The sequence below is a fragment of the Marmota marmota genome, unplaced genomic scaffold (assembly GCF_001458135.2).
Source record: "Marmota marmota marmota unplaced genomic scaffold, marMar, whole genome shotgun sequence".
In the NCBI taxonomy this organism is placed as follows: Eukaryota; Metazoa; Chordata; class Mammalia; order Rodentia; family Sciuridae; genus Marmota; species Marmota marmota.
In genome coordinates, this window is record NW_026000174.1 from 66,101,220 (window position 1) to 66,118,746 (window position 17,527).

Sequence of the window (17,527 nt, forward strand, 5' to 3'; positions counted from 1 at the left end):
GAAACCATACCTTCACAATTCTAAGAGAAAATAATTCCATTCTATAAGTTTAGGATAAAATTAAAATATTCTTAGAAGACCTCAAAAAAAGTTTCCTCTTTTAGAGAATGGATAGTTAGGAGTGAATAATCCAAAGATTAAACAGGACCCAACTGAGTAAAGTGAAATGAAATTGCCAGGATGGTGGCAAAGGAAGACTGTTGGATGAGAGCTATCCACCAGGCAAGCAAGCAGCAGTCCAGACTCCAGCACCACTCAACTCCTAGATGTAAGGCCTCCCCAGGAATGATAAAACAACCCAGAAGTATTTAGATCATGCTGAAAAGTTTAAATGAGTTTGAGATTGGTTGAATCCATGGATGCAGTACTTAAACAGAGACATGGATGCATATATACCAACAAAATGACAAATAATGGCCTTTTTAAACATTTTTTAATCTATTCTTTTTAGTTACATGACAGTAGAATGCATTTTGACATAACATACATGTATGAAGTATAGCTTCCTGTTTTTATGGTTTGTACATGATGTGGAGTTACACTGGTAATGTATTCATATATGAACATAGGAAAGTTATATCTGATTTATTCTACTGTCCTTCCTAATCCTATCCCTCCTCCCTTCCATTCATTCCCCTTTGTCTAATCCAGTGAACTTTTATTCTTCCCTCCTCCCCGGCCCCTGCCCTTATTATGTGTTAGCATCCACATATCAGAACATTCAGCCTTTGGTTAATTGGGAATAGCTTATTTCACTTAGCATGACAGTCTCCCATTCCATCCATTTACCAGCAAAGGTCATAAAATCATTCTTCTTTTTGGCTGAGTAATATTCCTTGTGTATACATACCACATTTTCTTTATCTATTCATCTATTGAAGGGCACCTAGGTTGCCTCATAGCTTGGCTATTATGAAGTGTGCTGCTATTGATATTGATGTGGTCGTGTCACTAGAGTATGCTGATTTTAAATCCTTTGGTTTATACCAAGGAGTGGAATAACTGGGTCAAATGGTGGTTCCATTCCAAGTTCTCTGAGGAATCTCCATACTCCTTTCCAGAGCGGTTGCCTCAATTTGCAGTCCCACCAGCAATGTATGAGTGTACCTTTTCCCCCACATACTTGCCAACATTTATTGTTATTCGTATTCTTAATAATTGGTATTCTGCCTGGAGTGTGATGAAATCTCAGTGTAGTTTTAATTTGCATTTCTCTATCTGCTAGAGATGTTGAATATTTTTTCATATATTTGTTGACCAATCGTATTTCTTCTTCTGCAAAGTGCCTATTCAGTTCCTTTGCCAATTTATTTATTAGGTTATGGGGGGGAGGTTGGTGTTAAATGTTTGAATTCTTTATATGTCCTAGAGATTAATGCTCTATCTGAGGTGCGGGTGGCAAAGATTTTGTCCCATTCTGTAGGCACTCTCTTCATATTTTTGATTGTTTTCTTTGCTGTGAAATTTTTTAGTTTCATTCCATCCCATTTATTAATTCTTGGTTTTACTTCTTGTATTTTAGGAATCTTATTGAGGAATTCAGTTCCTAAGCTGACATGATGGAGATTTGGGATTACTTTTTTTTTTTTTTTTAATATTTTTTTAGTTGTTGATGGACTTTTTTTTTTTTCACTTATTTGTATGTGATATTGAGAATCGAACCCAGTGCCTCACACATGCTAGGCAAGCGCGCTACCGCTGAGCCACAACCCCCAATCCCATGGGCTTACTTTTTCTTCTGGTAGGTGCAGGGTCTCTGATAATACCTAAGGTTCTTGATCTACTTTGAGTTTTGTGCAGGTTGAGAGACAGGAGTCTAATTTCATTTTGCTACATATGAGTTTCCAGTTTTCCAGCACCATTTGTTGAAGAAGCTAACTTTTCTCCAATGTGTGTTTATGATGCCTTTGTCTAATATGAGATAACTATTTATGTGGGTTTGATTCTGTGTCTTCTATTCTGTACCATTGGTCTACATGACTGGTTTTGTGCCAATACCAGGCCGTTTTTGTTACTATAGCTCTGTAGTATAATTTATGGTCTGGAATTGATATTCCAGCTTCACTTTTCTCACTAAGGATTGCTTTGCCTAGGGCTGGGGATACAGCTCAGTTGGTAAAGTGCTTGCCTCACATTCACTGGGTTCAATCCCCAGCACCACAAAAAAAATAAAATAAAAAAGGATTGCTCTGGCTATTCTGGGCCTCTTATTTTTCCAAATGAATTTTGTGACAGCTTTTCTTATTTCTATGGAGAATGTCACTGGAATATAATAGGAATTGCATTAAATCTGTTTAGGACTTTCGGTAGTATGAACATTTTGACAATATTAACTCTGAATAATGGTCATTTTTTAACCAAAAATTATGATATAATTATTAGGATAATAAAAGGAGGGAAACTGTGGGTAAAGAGTGAAAGGAATAACCAGACATGGTGATACGTATCTATAATCCCAGTGGCTCAGGAGGCGGAGGCAAAGGGATTAAGAGCTCAAAGCCAGCCTCAGCAATTTAGCGAGGCCCTAAGCAACTCAGCGAGACCCTGTCTCTAAATAAAATATAAAAAAGGAGGCGGGCACAGTGGCACACGCCTGTAATTCCAGTAGTTCAGAAGGCTGAGGCAGGAGGATTGTTAAGTTCAAGGCTAGCCTCAGCAATGGCGAGGCACTAAGCAACTCAGTGCCTCAAAAAAAAAATACAAAATATGGCTGAGGATGCAGTGAGTGCCCCTGAGTTCAATCCCAGGTACCAAAAAAAAAAAAAAGTTAAAGATCAGCCTAAGCAACTTAGTGAGACTCTGTCTCACTATGGAGATGTGGCTCAGTGGTTAAATGTCCCTGGGTTCAATCTCAATACCAAAAAAAAAAAAAAAAAAGCTGAGCACAGTGGCAAACACCTGTAAACCCATCAGCTTGGGAGGCTGAGGCAGGAAGATCACAAGTTCAAAGCCAGCAAGGCACTCGATGAGCAACTCGGTGAGACCCTGTCTCTAAATAAACATATAAAATAGGGCTGGGAATGAGGCTCAGTGGTCAAGTGTACCTGAGTTCAATCCCCGGTATCTCCAAAAAATAAAAAAAATAAAGAGTGGAGGGAATAAAGAAAACTGAATCTTAATTTTATGTATTATTAATATTTAAATTTTTAAAATACAAAATGAGGGGCTAAGGTGTAGCTGAGTGGTAGAGTGCTTGCCTGACCTGCCTGTGGCCCTGGGTTCCATCAACAGCACAATCAATCAATCAATAAATAAAAATTTTAAAGCAGCGGTATAATCATGTTCTTATCTAGAAGCATGCCAGGCGCAGTGGTGCACACCTATAATCCCAGTGGCTTGGGAGACTGAGGAAGGAGAATTGCAAGTTCAAAGCCAGCCTCAGCAACTTAGTAAGGCTCTGAGAAACTCAGCAAGATCCTGTCTCAAAATAAAAAATAAAAAGGGCTAGGATGTGTCAATGGTTAAGCATCCTTGGGTTTAATGCTCCATACAAAAGAAAAAAAAAAAAAACTCAAAGCAGAAAACAACCAAAAGCACTACAAGAGGTTGCCTCTGAAAAGACAGCCTTGTCAGAAAACAGTAGGGAGGTTCCTCAAAAAATTTAAAAAAGAGGCTGGGCATGGTGGCCTATGCCTATAATCCCAGCAACCTGGAAGGTTGAGCCTGGAGGATCTCAAGTTCAAGGCCAGCCTGGGCAACTTAGGAAAACAAATATCCTCAGCAATTTAATGAGACCCTGTCCCTTCTACCCACCAAAATAAAAGAGACTAGGGATGGAGCTCAGTGGTAAAGTGCTCCTGAGTTCAATCAGCCATACCAAAAAAAAAAGAAAACATAACTACCACATGCTCTAGAAATATCCAAAGGAAATGAAATCAGTATGTTGAAAGTAATGTATTCCTGCATCTGGTTAAATCTTTTTTGTGTCTCATACTGTTGTTTTATTTTGTGTGTGTGTGTGTGGTATTGAGAATGAGAATCAAATCCAGGACCTCAATGTGCTAGGCAAATGCTCTACCGCCGAGCCACAACCCCAACCCATCTCGCACTGTTCTGAAATGCTTCCTACAGATCTCATTAAGTTTATTCCATGACTTAAATATTTTGTTGCTACAGTAAGTGTTTTCCATTACTTTTTTAAATGGACTACAGTTGGCAGACAGGAAAGTCAAGATGCTAGTTTTTTGTAATGGGTACTCTATTTAATTTCTTAAGCTCTAAATTGTTTTCCAGTTGATTTTTGTGTATTTCCAGGCACACAACATTATTATATTCTCCTTCTTAACATTTATATTTATATAATTTGCTAAATCTACCACCAACCTTTTAAGTTGAAAAAGACCTCTAGCCATTGTCTGGTGGCCTAATGTGAGTGCTGTGGTTTATCCCCCAAGGGTTCATGTGTTGAAGGCTTGGTCTTCAGTGTTATTAGTGTTGAGGCAGTGGGACTTTAAGAGGAGCAGCCATGTGGTAGGTCTATAGGTCACTGGAAACATGAAAGGGATTAATGCAGTTCTCCTGGGACCCTAGTTAGTTCCTGTTTGTTCTTTGGCTTCTTTTCTTGAAACATGATCTCACTCCCAGACACTCCTGCCACTGTGATGCCATCCACCAGTAGGCCTTCACCAGAGCTTAGCTGATGCTGACAACATCCCCTTAAATTTCCAGAACTGTGAGCTAAATTTATATCTTCTTTATAAAGCATATTCAGGTTTAGGTATTTTATTATAGTAATAGAAAAATGGACTGATACAGTAAATGAACCTATAATGAGTAAATCCATCATGCCTATCATACCTATTTTCACCTATCCATTGATTTGATGACCTAAAGGCAGCCACATCCCCTCACCCCAGGTTCGTAGTTTATGGCAGTGGCATCCCACTGGAAATAATACTCCAGATCTCCCTTCTTTCACCATGCAGATACTTCCACTGAATAATCTGTAAGTTCTGAACCCCAAAGACCAAATCCCCCTAAATTTGAGCTGCTTCTCTGCCTCCTTACTTTAACTAAAATCTGAGGGCCCTGTTTTCCCCACAGACATCTGAAACAATGACTATTACTCTCTCACAAAAGGTGAGGTTGGTGACTTCCTTCCTTCTCTGTGTCACTTCTAAATCATATTGCCCATTGTGTTGCAAAAGCCCTATTCCTTTTGCATCTGTTCATTCTGTATACTTACTTACCTCTTTCCTTCATTCTTTACTGCTGTCCATCTACCAATCATCTCATCATTTCCTTCTCATTCACTGAGGACTTTGATATCTGTCTAAGGCTTTTCTTCCAACAAAGTAGGCATTTACATTCAATCCCTGCCTCAAAATCCCTTGCTATTTGACCTCCAATGATCTTTTTCACTCCAGTATATCCACAGCTTGGACTCTGTCACCCATAACTGTTTCACTACCAAAGTCAAACAAATTCAAACATTCTGCTCTGGCTCCTTGACCTTGTTTCAGCTACTGAATCATTCCTATTGCTATTCTTTGCCCTCACCAAGGTTTCCATTCCAAAGACCCCTCTGCTTTATCTTACAAACACAGGTCCTTTTCCAAAATTCCCTCTCTTATTCCCAAAATTTACAAGTTATCCATAATATATGCTTCTATCTCAGCCCAAAAATCCTTCCACAACAAACCTATTATTGTAGCATAAAAGATAAAAGGTACTTTCATGAGAATATTTACTGTAGAGAAAATAAAAATTGCATATCACTGGGAAAAATCTCCAAACTTTAATGTCTCCAACACTTAAAACTACATCCAGTTACTGGAACTCAAGAATATAAAGTAATAGTGCTCAGCACTAGTTTACAAAAGTCTTAAAGAAAATGTGATTTTTTTAAAAATTGAGTTCAAAGAAAGAGAATGTGGCCAAAAGAAAAGATACCAGAACAAAAAACAAATACCTTATTTCAAAAATTACAAGAATTAAGCAATTTGAATTTTGTAGGAACTATGAGCATTTGCATTACTAGGGAAGAATGAATGAAATTAGCCAGGTGCAGTGCCACACACTTGTAATCCCAGCAGCTTGGGAGGCTGAGGGAGGAGGATCACGAGTTCAAAGCCAGCCTCAGCAAAAAAAAAAAAAAAAAAAAAAGTGAGATGCTGAGCAACTCAGTGAGACCCTGTCTCTAAATAAAATACAAAATAGGGCTGGGGATGTGGCTCAGAGGTGGAGTACCCCTGAGTTCAATCCCCAGTATCCACAAAAAAAGAAATGAATGAAACTTAAAACATCATAATTGATAATGAAAACCATGTTAAATAGACTGTATAGACTGTGCTGAAGAACAAAGTAAAGCTTGGATGTAATACAATAATCCGGAAAATAATACAGATGTCTAAGAATTACATTAACACTTTAAAAAGATGATTCAGCAGTGTGTAACAGTTCTCCCATAAAAGAAACAGCAACAGGAAAGTCAGCTGGAGAGCTGTTGTGAGACCTCACACAAGATAAGATCAGTACAGGAGTTGCAAGACTGTGTAAGACAAAAAGCAGAAGATTTATGCTGAAATGATTAGAGAAAGACATACTTAAACATATCTTGAGTTTGAAGAATCAGCACATGATGAAGCTCTTGAGAATAGTTATCATAGGAAAATTATGGAACTGTATCTTATTTTCCTTAACTATCTGTTATGGGTCAAATTGTGTCCCTCAAAATAACATGTTGAAGTCCTAACACCCAGCACCTATGAGTGTGACCTTATTTGGAAACAGGTCTTCATAGATGTAACCAAGTGAAGACAAGGTCATTGGGATGGGCCCTAATCCAATATGAAAAACAAACCCACACAGAGAATGCCACATAAAGACACAGACATACAAGGAAGATATAGCCATGTGAAGACAAGAGACAAAGACTGACGTGTTACAAGAGACTGAATGTCCAGGGACACCAAGGATCATGAGTAAACCACCAGAAGCTAGAAAGAAGCAAAAAGAGATTCTACCCACCAATCTTCAATTTCTTTGGAACGACCTGCCAACATCTTGATTTCCAACTTCTGGCCTCCAGAAATATAAGACATTTAATTCTATTTGTTTTAAGCAACCTGGTTTGTGGTCTTGGACATCTTAACACACCACCCTACCTATTCATTCACATCTCTCTCACTGACTTGGCTACAAAATCTAAAAAGATAAGAACCAGGGGGGGGCTGGGCCCACTCTCAACTGTTAGAGTGCTTGCCTCATATGCACAAGATCCTGGGTTCAATCCCCAGCAACACACACACACACACACACACACACACACACACACACACACAAACAGGTCTATATAAAACACTGTTATATCTATAGTGCTTGGCCCTATACACTGCACAGGCAAGCATTTGAAAAACCTGTGAAAGGAAGGAGTAAATTTCAGATAATATGGTGACAAACTTAAGTTTTGATAGAAATGTTACACAGAGCCACAGCTCTCAACCACTCATACATAAGTAGAATACCATCAATTAAACAGTACAAATAATTGCCATTTAGTCATTAAGGGCCAATATTTAACAATGATCTTGTTTTATTAAAAAGACTAGACAATATATATAATTCAAGGGAATCCCTCTCATAACTGATACACTCACTCACTTGAATTGTCACTGGGGGAGGTAAAAGTAGAGAAGCATGCTAAGAATTGCATCCAACCCTAGAATACCCAACAAAAAAGTGTTTTACAGGAAAAACAGATAAGAACTGCTATGAAGAAGTCACTGAATAATAATTGTAGTAACAGTAATAATAACAGTGGTTAACAACTGTTAAACATTAGAAAACACTACTTTCTTGGCACATAATTCTATGCATTTAACAAATACTAATTTATTTAACCTCACCTGCATTACTGCAGTAACTCCATAACCGTTCTCACTGAATGCATTCTTGCACCCCTAAACATTCTGAACCCAGCAGCCAGTGATCCTTTTACAACGTCAGATAACACCACTCCTCTGCTCCAAACTCCCTATGGCTCCTCCGCTCAAAACTCCCTATGGCTCCCATCTCCCCGACAAGAAATACCCAAGGCCTGGTGTGAACCTGATCTCACTGCCTCTCTGACTTCATCACTCAGCTCCTCCCATCACACCCTGAAACCCCTTCTTCCTGCTCCCTCTCCTTTAACATCTCACCCAACATATACTTGAAGCTCTTACTCATCCATTTTCTTTCATTCTCTTCCCCAATCTGTAACACCTTTCCTGCTGACCACCATTTGCTCCACCTCAGCTATAGACATCAGTGTAGGATTACTAAGAACCAAATGCTTCAGGTTTCAATCATTTGCTAAAAAACTATTCAGTTCTCATAGTTTTCTTACTCATAAAACTTTAAGTGATGGATTATGATGTTAAAATATTTATAATACATACCTGCAGCTGTTGAAGATCATCTTCCTGAATGTTCTGGGACAAATTATAAATCTAGAAAACAAAACCCAACTTGATCTATTCTGACTTACTTCAAACAAATCCCAAATAAGCCTAAAGCATTCAAAAAGAAGTTTGGACACAGACTGGGTTGTGGCTCAGCGGTAGAGTGCTCACCTAGCATGTGCAAGGCCTTGGGTTTGATCCTCAGCACCACATAAAAATAAATAAATAAAATAAAGGTATTATGTCCAACTACAATTAAAAAGTGAATAAGAAAAAAAGAAGTGTGGACAATTAAAGGCTTGCATATAAGAAAGTGAAGCCCATTCAAACAGTAGTATTATCTGTCTTTGAGAAAAAAAAAATACAAGGTTGGAATAAAAAATTCTTCCTTTACATTATAAAATATAATTTTCCTAAGTTCTTACCAAATCTACATTTCCTACATAAAAGATATAATTTCAATTTCCAAATTTTGGACCTTTCCTAGAACATATTACATATGATTATCACCAAAGAGGAAATATAATTTAGCCCCCTTCTTGAGCTAAGAGTTTTTCTTACATCTATAGTCTAAAAAGAACATTTACATATCATCACAGGAATTTTTTTTAATAGAACAGTAACTAAAACTAGATAGACTGGGCACGCTGGTGCACACTTATAATCCCAGCAGCTCGAGAGGCTGAGACAGAAAGATCATGAGTTCAAAGCCAGTCTCAGCAAAAGCAAGGTGCTAAGCAACTCAGTGAGATCCCGTCACTAAATAAAATACAAAATAGGGCTGAGGATGAGGACCAGTGATTGCGTGCCCCCCGAGTTCAATCCCCCGTACCCAAAAGAAAAAAAAATTGATGGCCTCCCTTTATCCTATTTCCTCTTATTTTAAGTTAAGTGGTTTTTACCTGAACAGAACTAGTCATGGTGCTTAGAGCGAAAATGGTGGCACAGTCTTTCACAGTTGACTGGCTGTCAAAAGCCCCTTGTGTGTCCATCAGAATAACTGCAACCTAAAAAAATAAATACAAATAAAATATGTTGAAGAGAGAAGAGAGAAAATGTAAAGGACAGATTTGTTTACATGAGCCTCAAGCACCCACTTAGTGTCTATTAGAAAAGAACAATTATTCAGGTACCTTGCTTTGACCAGAGCACTTTGCTGGAGAACATCTGTTCTGACCCGGTGAGATGCCACAAAACAGAGGCACACAAGGCAACACAGGAGGAAAATTGCCCCACCAATCAAAACAGCCAACACTGAAATCAATCACCTCACTACCCCATCCCCCATCAGTCGTTCAATGGTTTTTCATTGTTAAAAAATAAATTTTAAAAACTAGGTAAGTGTGGTGATGCACGCCTGTGATCCCAGATACTTGGGAGGCTGAAGCAGGAAATTCACAAGCTAAAAGTCCAGCCCGGGCAACTTAGCAGGACCCTATCTTTTAAAGTTTTTTTGTTTGCCTGTTTGTTTAGTTGTAGATGGACACAATATCTTTATTTAGTATTTTTTATGGGGTGCTGGGGATTGAACCCAGTGCTTTACGCATGATAAGCAAGCACTCTACCACTGAGCCACAACCCCAGCCCAAAACTCCTTTTTTAAAGGCCTATGGATGTAGTGCAGTAATATTGCCTCCGGGTTCAATAACCAGAACTGGGAAGGAGGGGGGGCCAGGGACAACTTTTGTAGTTATTAGGGCACTATTAAAGTGAGGGGCTGGGGTTGTGGCTCAGTGGTAAAGCACCAGCCTAGCATGTATGAGGCACTGGGTTTAATCCTCAGCATCACATAAAAATAAATAAAAGATATTGTGTTCATTTATAAATAAAAAATTTAAAAAAATTAAAAAGAAAAAAAAGAAAGTGAAAAGGCAGGCTGGGGCTGTAGCTCAGTGATAGAGTGCTTGCCTCACAGGGGTGAGGCACTGGGTTCCATCCTCAGCACCATATAACAATAAATACATAAAAGATATTGTGTCCATTTACAACTAAAAAAAATAAAAGTGAAAAGGCAACACACACACACACAAACACACAACGAGAAGGACTAGTATCTAGAATAAATAAGAAACTGTACAACTTAAAAAATAAAGATTACACAATTAAAACAGATTTTTTTTTTTCAGGACTGATCATGAAACCCACAGCCTCAGTCGGGAATTGTGGCTCATGCTTGTATTCCCAGCAGCTTGGGAGGCTGAGACAGGAGGATCGTGAGTTCAAAGCCAGCCTCTGCAAAAGCTAGGCACTAAGCAACTAAGTGAGACCGTCTCTAAATTAAATACCAAATATGGCTAGGGATGTGACTCAGTGGTTGAGTGCCCCTGAATTCAATTCTCAGTACCCCCCAAAAAAGATATATAGCATCAGGTGTTGTCAAGGATATGAAAACTAAAGCCTCCTGTATTGCTAGTGAGAAAAATAGGTTGGTACAGCTACCTTGTACACAACTGTTCAAGGCAGCATTATTCACAATAGCCAGAAAGTATAAACAACCCAAATTTCCATCAACTGATGACAGAGAATGTGGCATATTCATAAAATGGATTATTATTTAGCCATGGAAGGGAGTAAAATATTGATGCATACTACATCATTTATGAGCCATGAGGGCACTGAGCCTAGTACAAGAGGGAAGACATGAAAAAACACATAACACTTCATTCATGTGAAATGTCACAGACAGAGTCATGAAGAAAGCAGAGTAGTAGTGGCCAGTGGTTGACAGAAGAGGGAAATGGGGACTGACTGCTAATGGATACTGAGGTTTCTTTTTTTCTTTTTCTTATATATATTTTTAATTGTTGATGGACCTTTATTTTATTTGCTTATTTATATTTGGTGCCGTCTCACACATACAAGGCAGTGTCTCACACGTACAAGGCAAGCGCTCTACCACTGAGCTACAACTCCAGCTCCCTGGGTTTCTTTTTGATGTAATGAAAAGGTTCCAGAATTATATGGTAGTGATACCTGCACAGCTTAGAAGTATATTAAAAAACACAAAATAGGGGCTGGGGATATTCTCAGTTGGTAGAGTGCTTGCATGCACAAGGTCCTGGGTTCAATCTCCAGCACCACAAATAAATAAATAAATAAATAAATAAAATGCTTCTAGATGATTAATTTTCTAGTGTTAATTGTATCTCAATAAAAAAAGAGTTAATCCTGGGATGCATTTGCTAACTAGGAAAACCAGACTAAAAAAAGCAAACAAGGGGAAATACTAAAGAAAATTTCTTTGAGGGGAAGGAGTTGGAAGAAATGGTATTCTCATACCATATAATGGAATAGTAAACAGCCATAACCACTATCAAGAACATCTGTCAGTAGCTATAAAGGGTATTCTCAAGAAAGGGGAAATGAGCCTTCCACTCCCAGCAATTCCACTTCACAGTGGCTTTCTAATGTTTTGGGCTGGAAACCACTGTGAGAAATATACTTTATACCATAATCAAATAAATACACCTGTACAAAAAGCTGAAACCAGATTTTTATGCACACTCCACTATGAAAATTTCTATTCTGTTCTAGTTCTTTAAAATGTTTTAAATACTGGTTATGAGCCAATAGATTGATTTTTCTACCTCTAACAGAATACTAACAGTTTAAAAAGCTGTGGCTTCAGCCAGGCATGGTAATGCACACCTATAATCCCAGCAGCTTGGGAGGCTGAGGCAGGAGGATTGAGAGTTTGAAGCCAGCCTCAGCAACTTAGCAAGGCATTTAGCAACTCAGCAAGACCCTGTCTCTAGGGGCTGGGGCTGGGGCTCAGCGGTAAGAGTATTCACCTAGTATGTGCGAGGCCCTGGGTTCGATCCTCAGCACCACATAAAAATAAATAAATAAAACAAAGATATTGTGTCCAACTACAACTAAAAAATTTAAAAAAAAAAAAAAAAAGACCCTGTCTCTAAATAAAATACAAAAAGGGCTGAGGATGTGGCCCAGTAGTTAAGTGCCCGTGGCTTCAATCCCCAGTACCAAAAAAAATTTTTAAAAAGCTGTGGCCTCAAGACACAATTGCAATTTTACTCAACAAGATATTTTCAGGATGTTCACTTTAACAAAGATTATAAAAAAGGAAAAGGAAGCAATGGCAATTATGAAATGTAGTATATTCTTAGGCTGTTTAATATGTAAGTTCCAGATCTTAATAATTACTGATGTTGACTCTTAGTTAAAATGCAAAAGCAAATAAAAAGAATTCTCCACTTTTTAAATCACTTAAGTTTCCAGGCTATAATCTCCCTGAGTATTTAAAAAAAAGAAAAGAAAAAGAAAATCATACTAAACTTTATTTTTGTTAACATATAAAGAATTGTTATCAGGCTGGGATTGTAGCTTAGTTGCTCAGTCGCAGTATGCTTGCCTCGAATGTGTGAGGCACTGGGTTCAATACTCAGGGCCACATAAAAATAAATAAATAAATAAATGTATTGTATCCATCTACAACTAAAAAAAATTCAAAAAAAAAAAAAAAGAATTGTCATCAATATGGCATATATCCAATATAAAGCATTCCTGATCCTGCTGAAAGTTTTAACAGAATGTTTTTTAAGAGAAGGAAACATAATGGTGAGATAGTACTACATATCTGTTAGAATAATGAAAACCCAAAACACTGACATCAGATGCTGGTGAAGATGTGGAGTAAAAGGAACCCTTCATTCATTGTTGGTGGAAATGCAAAATGGTACAGCCACTCTTGAAAGTAGTTTGGCAGGTTCTTACAACACTAAACACATTCTCTATTAATAATTCAGCAATCATAGGAGAGAGGGAGAGAGGGAAAGGGGGGGGAGAGGGAGAGAGGGAGGGGGGGGAGAGAGAGAGAGAGAACATCACTAGCCAGATACAANAGGAGAGAGAGAGAGAGAGAGAGAGAGAGAGAGGGAGAGGGAGGGAGAAATAGATATTGGTTGATTGATTTAACTGCCAAAATTTGGAAATAACCAAGATGTTCTTCAGCAGGTGAACACATAAACAAATGATGATACCTCCATACAATGAAATATTCAACAATAAAAATAAGCTTTCAAGAAATACAAAGATACAGAGGAACCTTTTTAAAAGCACATTGCTGAGTGAAAGAATTCATTCTGAAATGGCAACATGCTGTTTGAGTCCAACTATATGACATTCTGGAAAAGACAAAACTATAAGTAAAAATATAGCTGGGAGTGGTGGCGCACACCTATAATCCCAGTGACTTGGGAGGGTGAAGCAGGAGGATCACAAGTTCAGAACCAGCCTCAGCAATTTTAGCAGGTCCCAAACAACTTAGTGAGACCCTATCTCAAAAATAAAAAAGGACTGGAGAGTAGTTCAGTGGTTAAGCACCCCCAGGTTCAATTTCCAGCACCAAAAAATAAATAAAAAATAAAATATCAGTGGATGTCTGAAATCTGGGGAGACAAAAGAAGAGAGAGAAAAAAACAGGTAAGTCAGAGAATTTTTAGGGCAATTTTTATTCTATATGGTCCAAATGGTAGAAAAACACCATTATCCATTTGTCAAAATCCACACAATGTCCAACACAATGAGTAAACCCTAATGTAAACTCTGAGCTTTAATTAATGACAAGAGATAAAGACTGGTTCATTAAAGTGTAATCAATATATCATACACATCAGTGGGTAACTGACAGAGAATTATAAGTGTGGGAACTCTACTTTCCAAACCATTTTCCTGTAAACCTAAAACTGCTTTTAAAAAATTAAGTTTAGTCATGTATAAGAATAAAAAAGTTTCTAGAAATTTAAATAAATTTTAAAAAATTTAAAATTTTTTAAAAAATAAGTTTACTGCTGGCACAGTGGTTTATGCCTAGAATCTCAACTATTCAGGAGGCTAAGGCAGGGGAAATCACAAGATTGAGGCAACCCTGGGAAACTTCAAGAAATTTTGTCTCAAAATTTAAAATTAAGGGTTGGGGATGTGGTTCAGTGGTTAAATGCCCCTGAGTTTAATCCCCAGTACAAAAAAAAAAAAATTTAAGTTAAAAAAAAAAAGGGTGGCTGGTGATATAGCTCAGTGGTAGAATGCCCCTGGAGTTCAATCCTTAGTTAAAAAAAAAAAAAAAAAAAGGGGCACGGGTTATAAAACTATTAATATTTTTAAAAGGCAAAAAACAAAATAACAAAAAACATGGAGCTTCATAAAAGAGTCAATTCAACAGGATCTAAAAAAAAAAGAAGGACCTACAAATATCAAAAATTAAAAACAAAACTTCCTTACTACTAACTTCCTAGAAATGTCCCAAAATGTTAAGAATCAATAGTCACGGGCTGAGACTGTAGCTCAGTGGTAAAGTGCTTGCCTCACATGTGTGAGGCACTGGGTTCAATGCTCAGCACCACATAAAAATAAAACAAAGGTATTCTGTGTCCATTTACTATTAATTTTTTTTTTTTTTTTTTTTTAAAAATTGTGGCCAGGCACAGTGGCACATGCCTGTAATCCCAGCAGCTTGGAAGGCTGAGGCAGGAGGATCGCAAGTTCAAAGCCAGCCTCAACAATGGCAAGGCACTAAGCAACTAAGTGAGACCCTGTCTCAAAATAAAATACCAAATAGGGCTGGGGATGTGGCTCAGAGGTCAAGTGCTCCTGAGTTCAATCCTTGGTACAAAAAAAAAAAAAGTCAACAAATAAAATTTACATAAATTTCTTAAAAAAAAAAAAAAAAAAAAAAAATTNAAAAAAAAAAAAAAAAAAAAGAATTGTGTATCACCTGGGCAAAGTGTTACATACCTGTAATCCCAGCAACTCAAGAAAGAAACTAAGGCAGAAGGATCACAAATTCAAGGATAGCCTCAGCAACTTAGCAAAGCCCTAAGCAACTTACTTAGTGAGACGCTGTATGAAAATTTAAAAAAAAAAAAAAAAAAATTTAAAGTCTAGGAATGGGGGGTTGGGAATATAGCTAAGCTGGTAACATGCTTGACTTTCATACACAAGGCCCTGGGTTCAATCCCTAGTACCACCAAAAAAAATAAGGCTAGGAATGTAGCTCAGTAGTAAAGCATAACTGGGTCCAACCCCCAGTACCCAAAAACAAAAACAAAAAAATTGTGTATCAACTCTTCAGCTCCCAATCCTATATTAGAACTTAGATTAGGGAAAGGTTGAAACTGAACAACCAGAAAGGGGATGTGAAATCTTCTGAGGCTGGAAAGACTCAGGCACAAACAGCTACGAAGGCATAGGGCTAAAAACAAGGAATGGTATAAAGTCAGTGTAAGAAATACAAGACCTGCTCTCCCAATCATATAAGTTGTGAAGAGGCTCTGCAACTGCAGCTTATTAGGTATGGATGCCACCAGATGGGAAGCTTACTAGGGCTGGGGAGTGAATGCCCACCTTCTCCATAGTGAGATAGCCTACTGCCCTCTCTCTAATCAGTTCTCACAACAATGATAGTAGGTATGTGCCACTCATGACGTGAACAGGGACAAGAAGTAAAAAATAGAGGTAACATTCTTTTTTTTTTTTAAACAGGACTTTTTTTTTTTTTTTTAAATATTTATTTATTTATTTATTTTAGTTTTCGGCGGACACAACATCTTTGTTTGTATGTGGTGCTGAGGATCCAACCCGGGCCGCACGCATGCCAGGCGAGCGCGCTACCGCTTGAGCCACATCCCCAGCCCCGAGGTAACATTCTTAACAGTGAAAGCAAAGCCTCTAGAAAGTGAAAACTGGGAAAGGGAAGAACAACACATTGACAGCTACTTCCTGTTAGAAGCCTTACAGAAGAATCATGTAGTTGAACTTTTACACATTATGTCCACATGTTATTTTTAAACCATACACTTACAACACTTTGATTAAAAATAGTATTTTTTAAATGAATTAACACAGTATACTTAAAGTTCACTTTTTTGTTGTTTTTCTTTTCTTTTTGTTTTTTTGTTTTCATCCTTACCTTCTTCCCACCTGGCTTCTCCACAGTGAAAACATCACTCCAGATCTGAATCCCAGTGGTTTCTGGGTCAGAGCCTCCTCGCCATGAAAATCCTGTTAATGGTTCTTCTGGGTCACCCAACCAATTTGAATGGCCACCTTCCTTCTAAAGGAGAAATAAAACATTTCCATTAATTTGCCATTTTTTCCCCATTCATTACTGGAGATCAAACCCAAGACCTTACCTCATAGATACAAGGCAAACACTCTTTTACTGAGCTATACCCCAGACCCCTCCACTAAATCTTTTTTTTTGGGGGGGGAGGGGGACGGGAGTAACCAGAGATTGAACTCAGGAACCCTTTACCACTGAGTCACAGTCCCGGACGTTTTTTTTTGTATGTGTGTGAAACAAGATCTAAGCAACTTAAGACTAAATTGCTGAGGCTGACCTAGAACTTGTGATCCTCAGCCTCAGCCTCCAGAGTTGCTGGGATTACAAGCATAGCCTGTAGCACAGCCTGGGCCTCAATTAAATCGAAAACAAGTAATTTTACACATCAAGGATAATTCAAGAGCTTATTTTGCTTTTTTGGACATAAAAGTCTCATTTCTCACCATGAGATAAACTAATTATCCCTTACCTGAGAATATAAGTATCGCAGCATAAAATCCAGAATGAAGGATTTGCCCTTTCGGAAGGCACCAGCCACTGACACAACCACCACATCGAGATCTCGGATATGGTCCTGCAGAAGAATGCTAGCCAACGCTTTTTCTTCTAGCTCAAAGGAATGCTGCTCTTTCTGAACCAAAACAACTTGCACTGGACCAGGCTTTCCGCTTTCCATGGCATCACCTACGTTAACGTTGTGAAAAAATATTAGTTTTAAACTCTTTTAAACACACATACATACACAAATATAAACATACATATAGACAACATGTATACATATAAAAGTTATTATTTAACGTACTACGGATTGAACCCAGTGGTATTCTACTACCTAGCTACATCCCCATCCCCAGTCCTTTTTTTTTTTTTTTAAAGAGAGAGTGAGAGTGAGTGAGAGAGAGAGAGAGAGAATTTTTTAATATTTTTTAGTTTTCGGCGGACACAACATCTTTGTTTGTATGTGGTGCTGAGGATTGAACCCGGGCGGCACGCATGCCAGGGGAGCGCGCTACCGCTTGAGCCACATCCCCAGCGCCCCCCCAACTTTTTTTTTTTTTTTTTT

The 17,527-nt window shown here is 38.1% G+C and overlaps 1 protein-coding gene across 1 annotated transcript in view; it reads right to left on the minus strand.

The window, feature by feature from the left end:
* Window positions 1-17,527, minus strand: part of Atl3 (atlastin GTPase 3) — a 52,098-nt gene that overhangs the window by 19,584 nt on the left and 14,987 nt on the right. Inside the window, exons 2-5 of the mRNA XM_015507002.2 lie at window positions 16,934-17,148; window positions 16,312-16,455; window positions 9,287-9,391; window positions 8,382-8,432 (exon numbers count right to left, since the gene is read on the minus strand). Coding sequence (XP_015362488.1) covers window positions 8,382-8,432; window positions 9,287-9,391; window positions 16,312-16,455; window positions 16,934-17,140 — 507 coding nt within the window. The 5' untranslated portion in view covers window positions 17,141-17,148. The remainder of the gene's footprint in view (window positions 1-8,381; window positions 8,433-9,286; window positions 9,392-16,311; window positions 16,456-16,933; window positions 17,149-17,527) is intronic.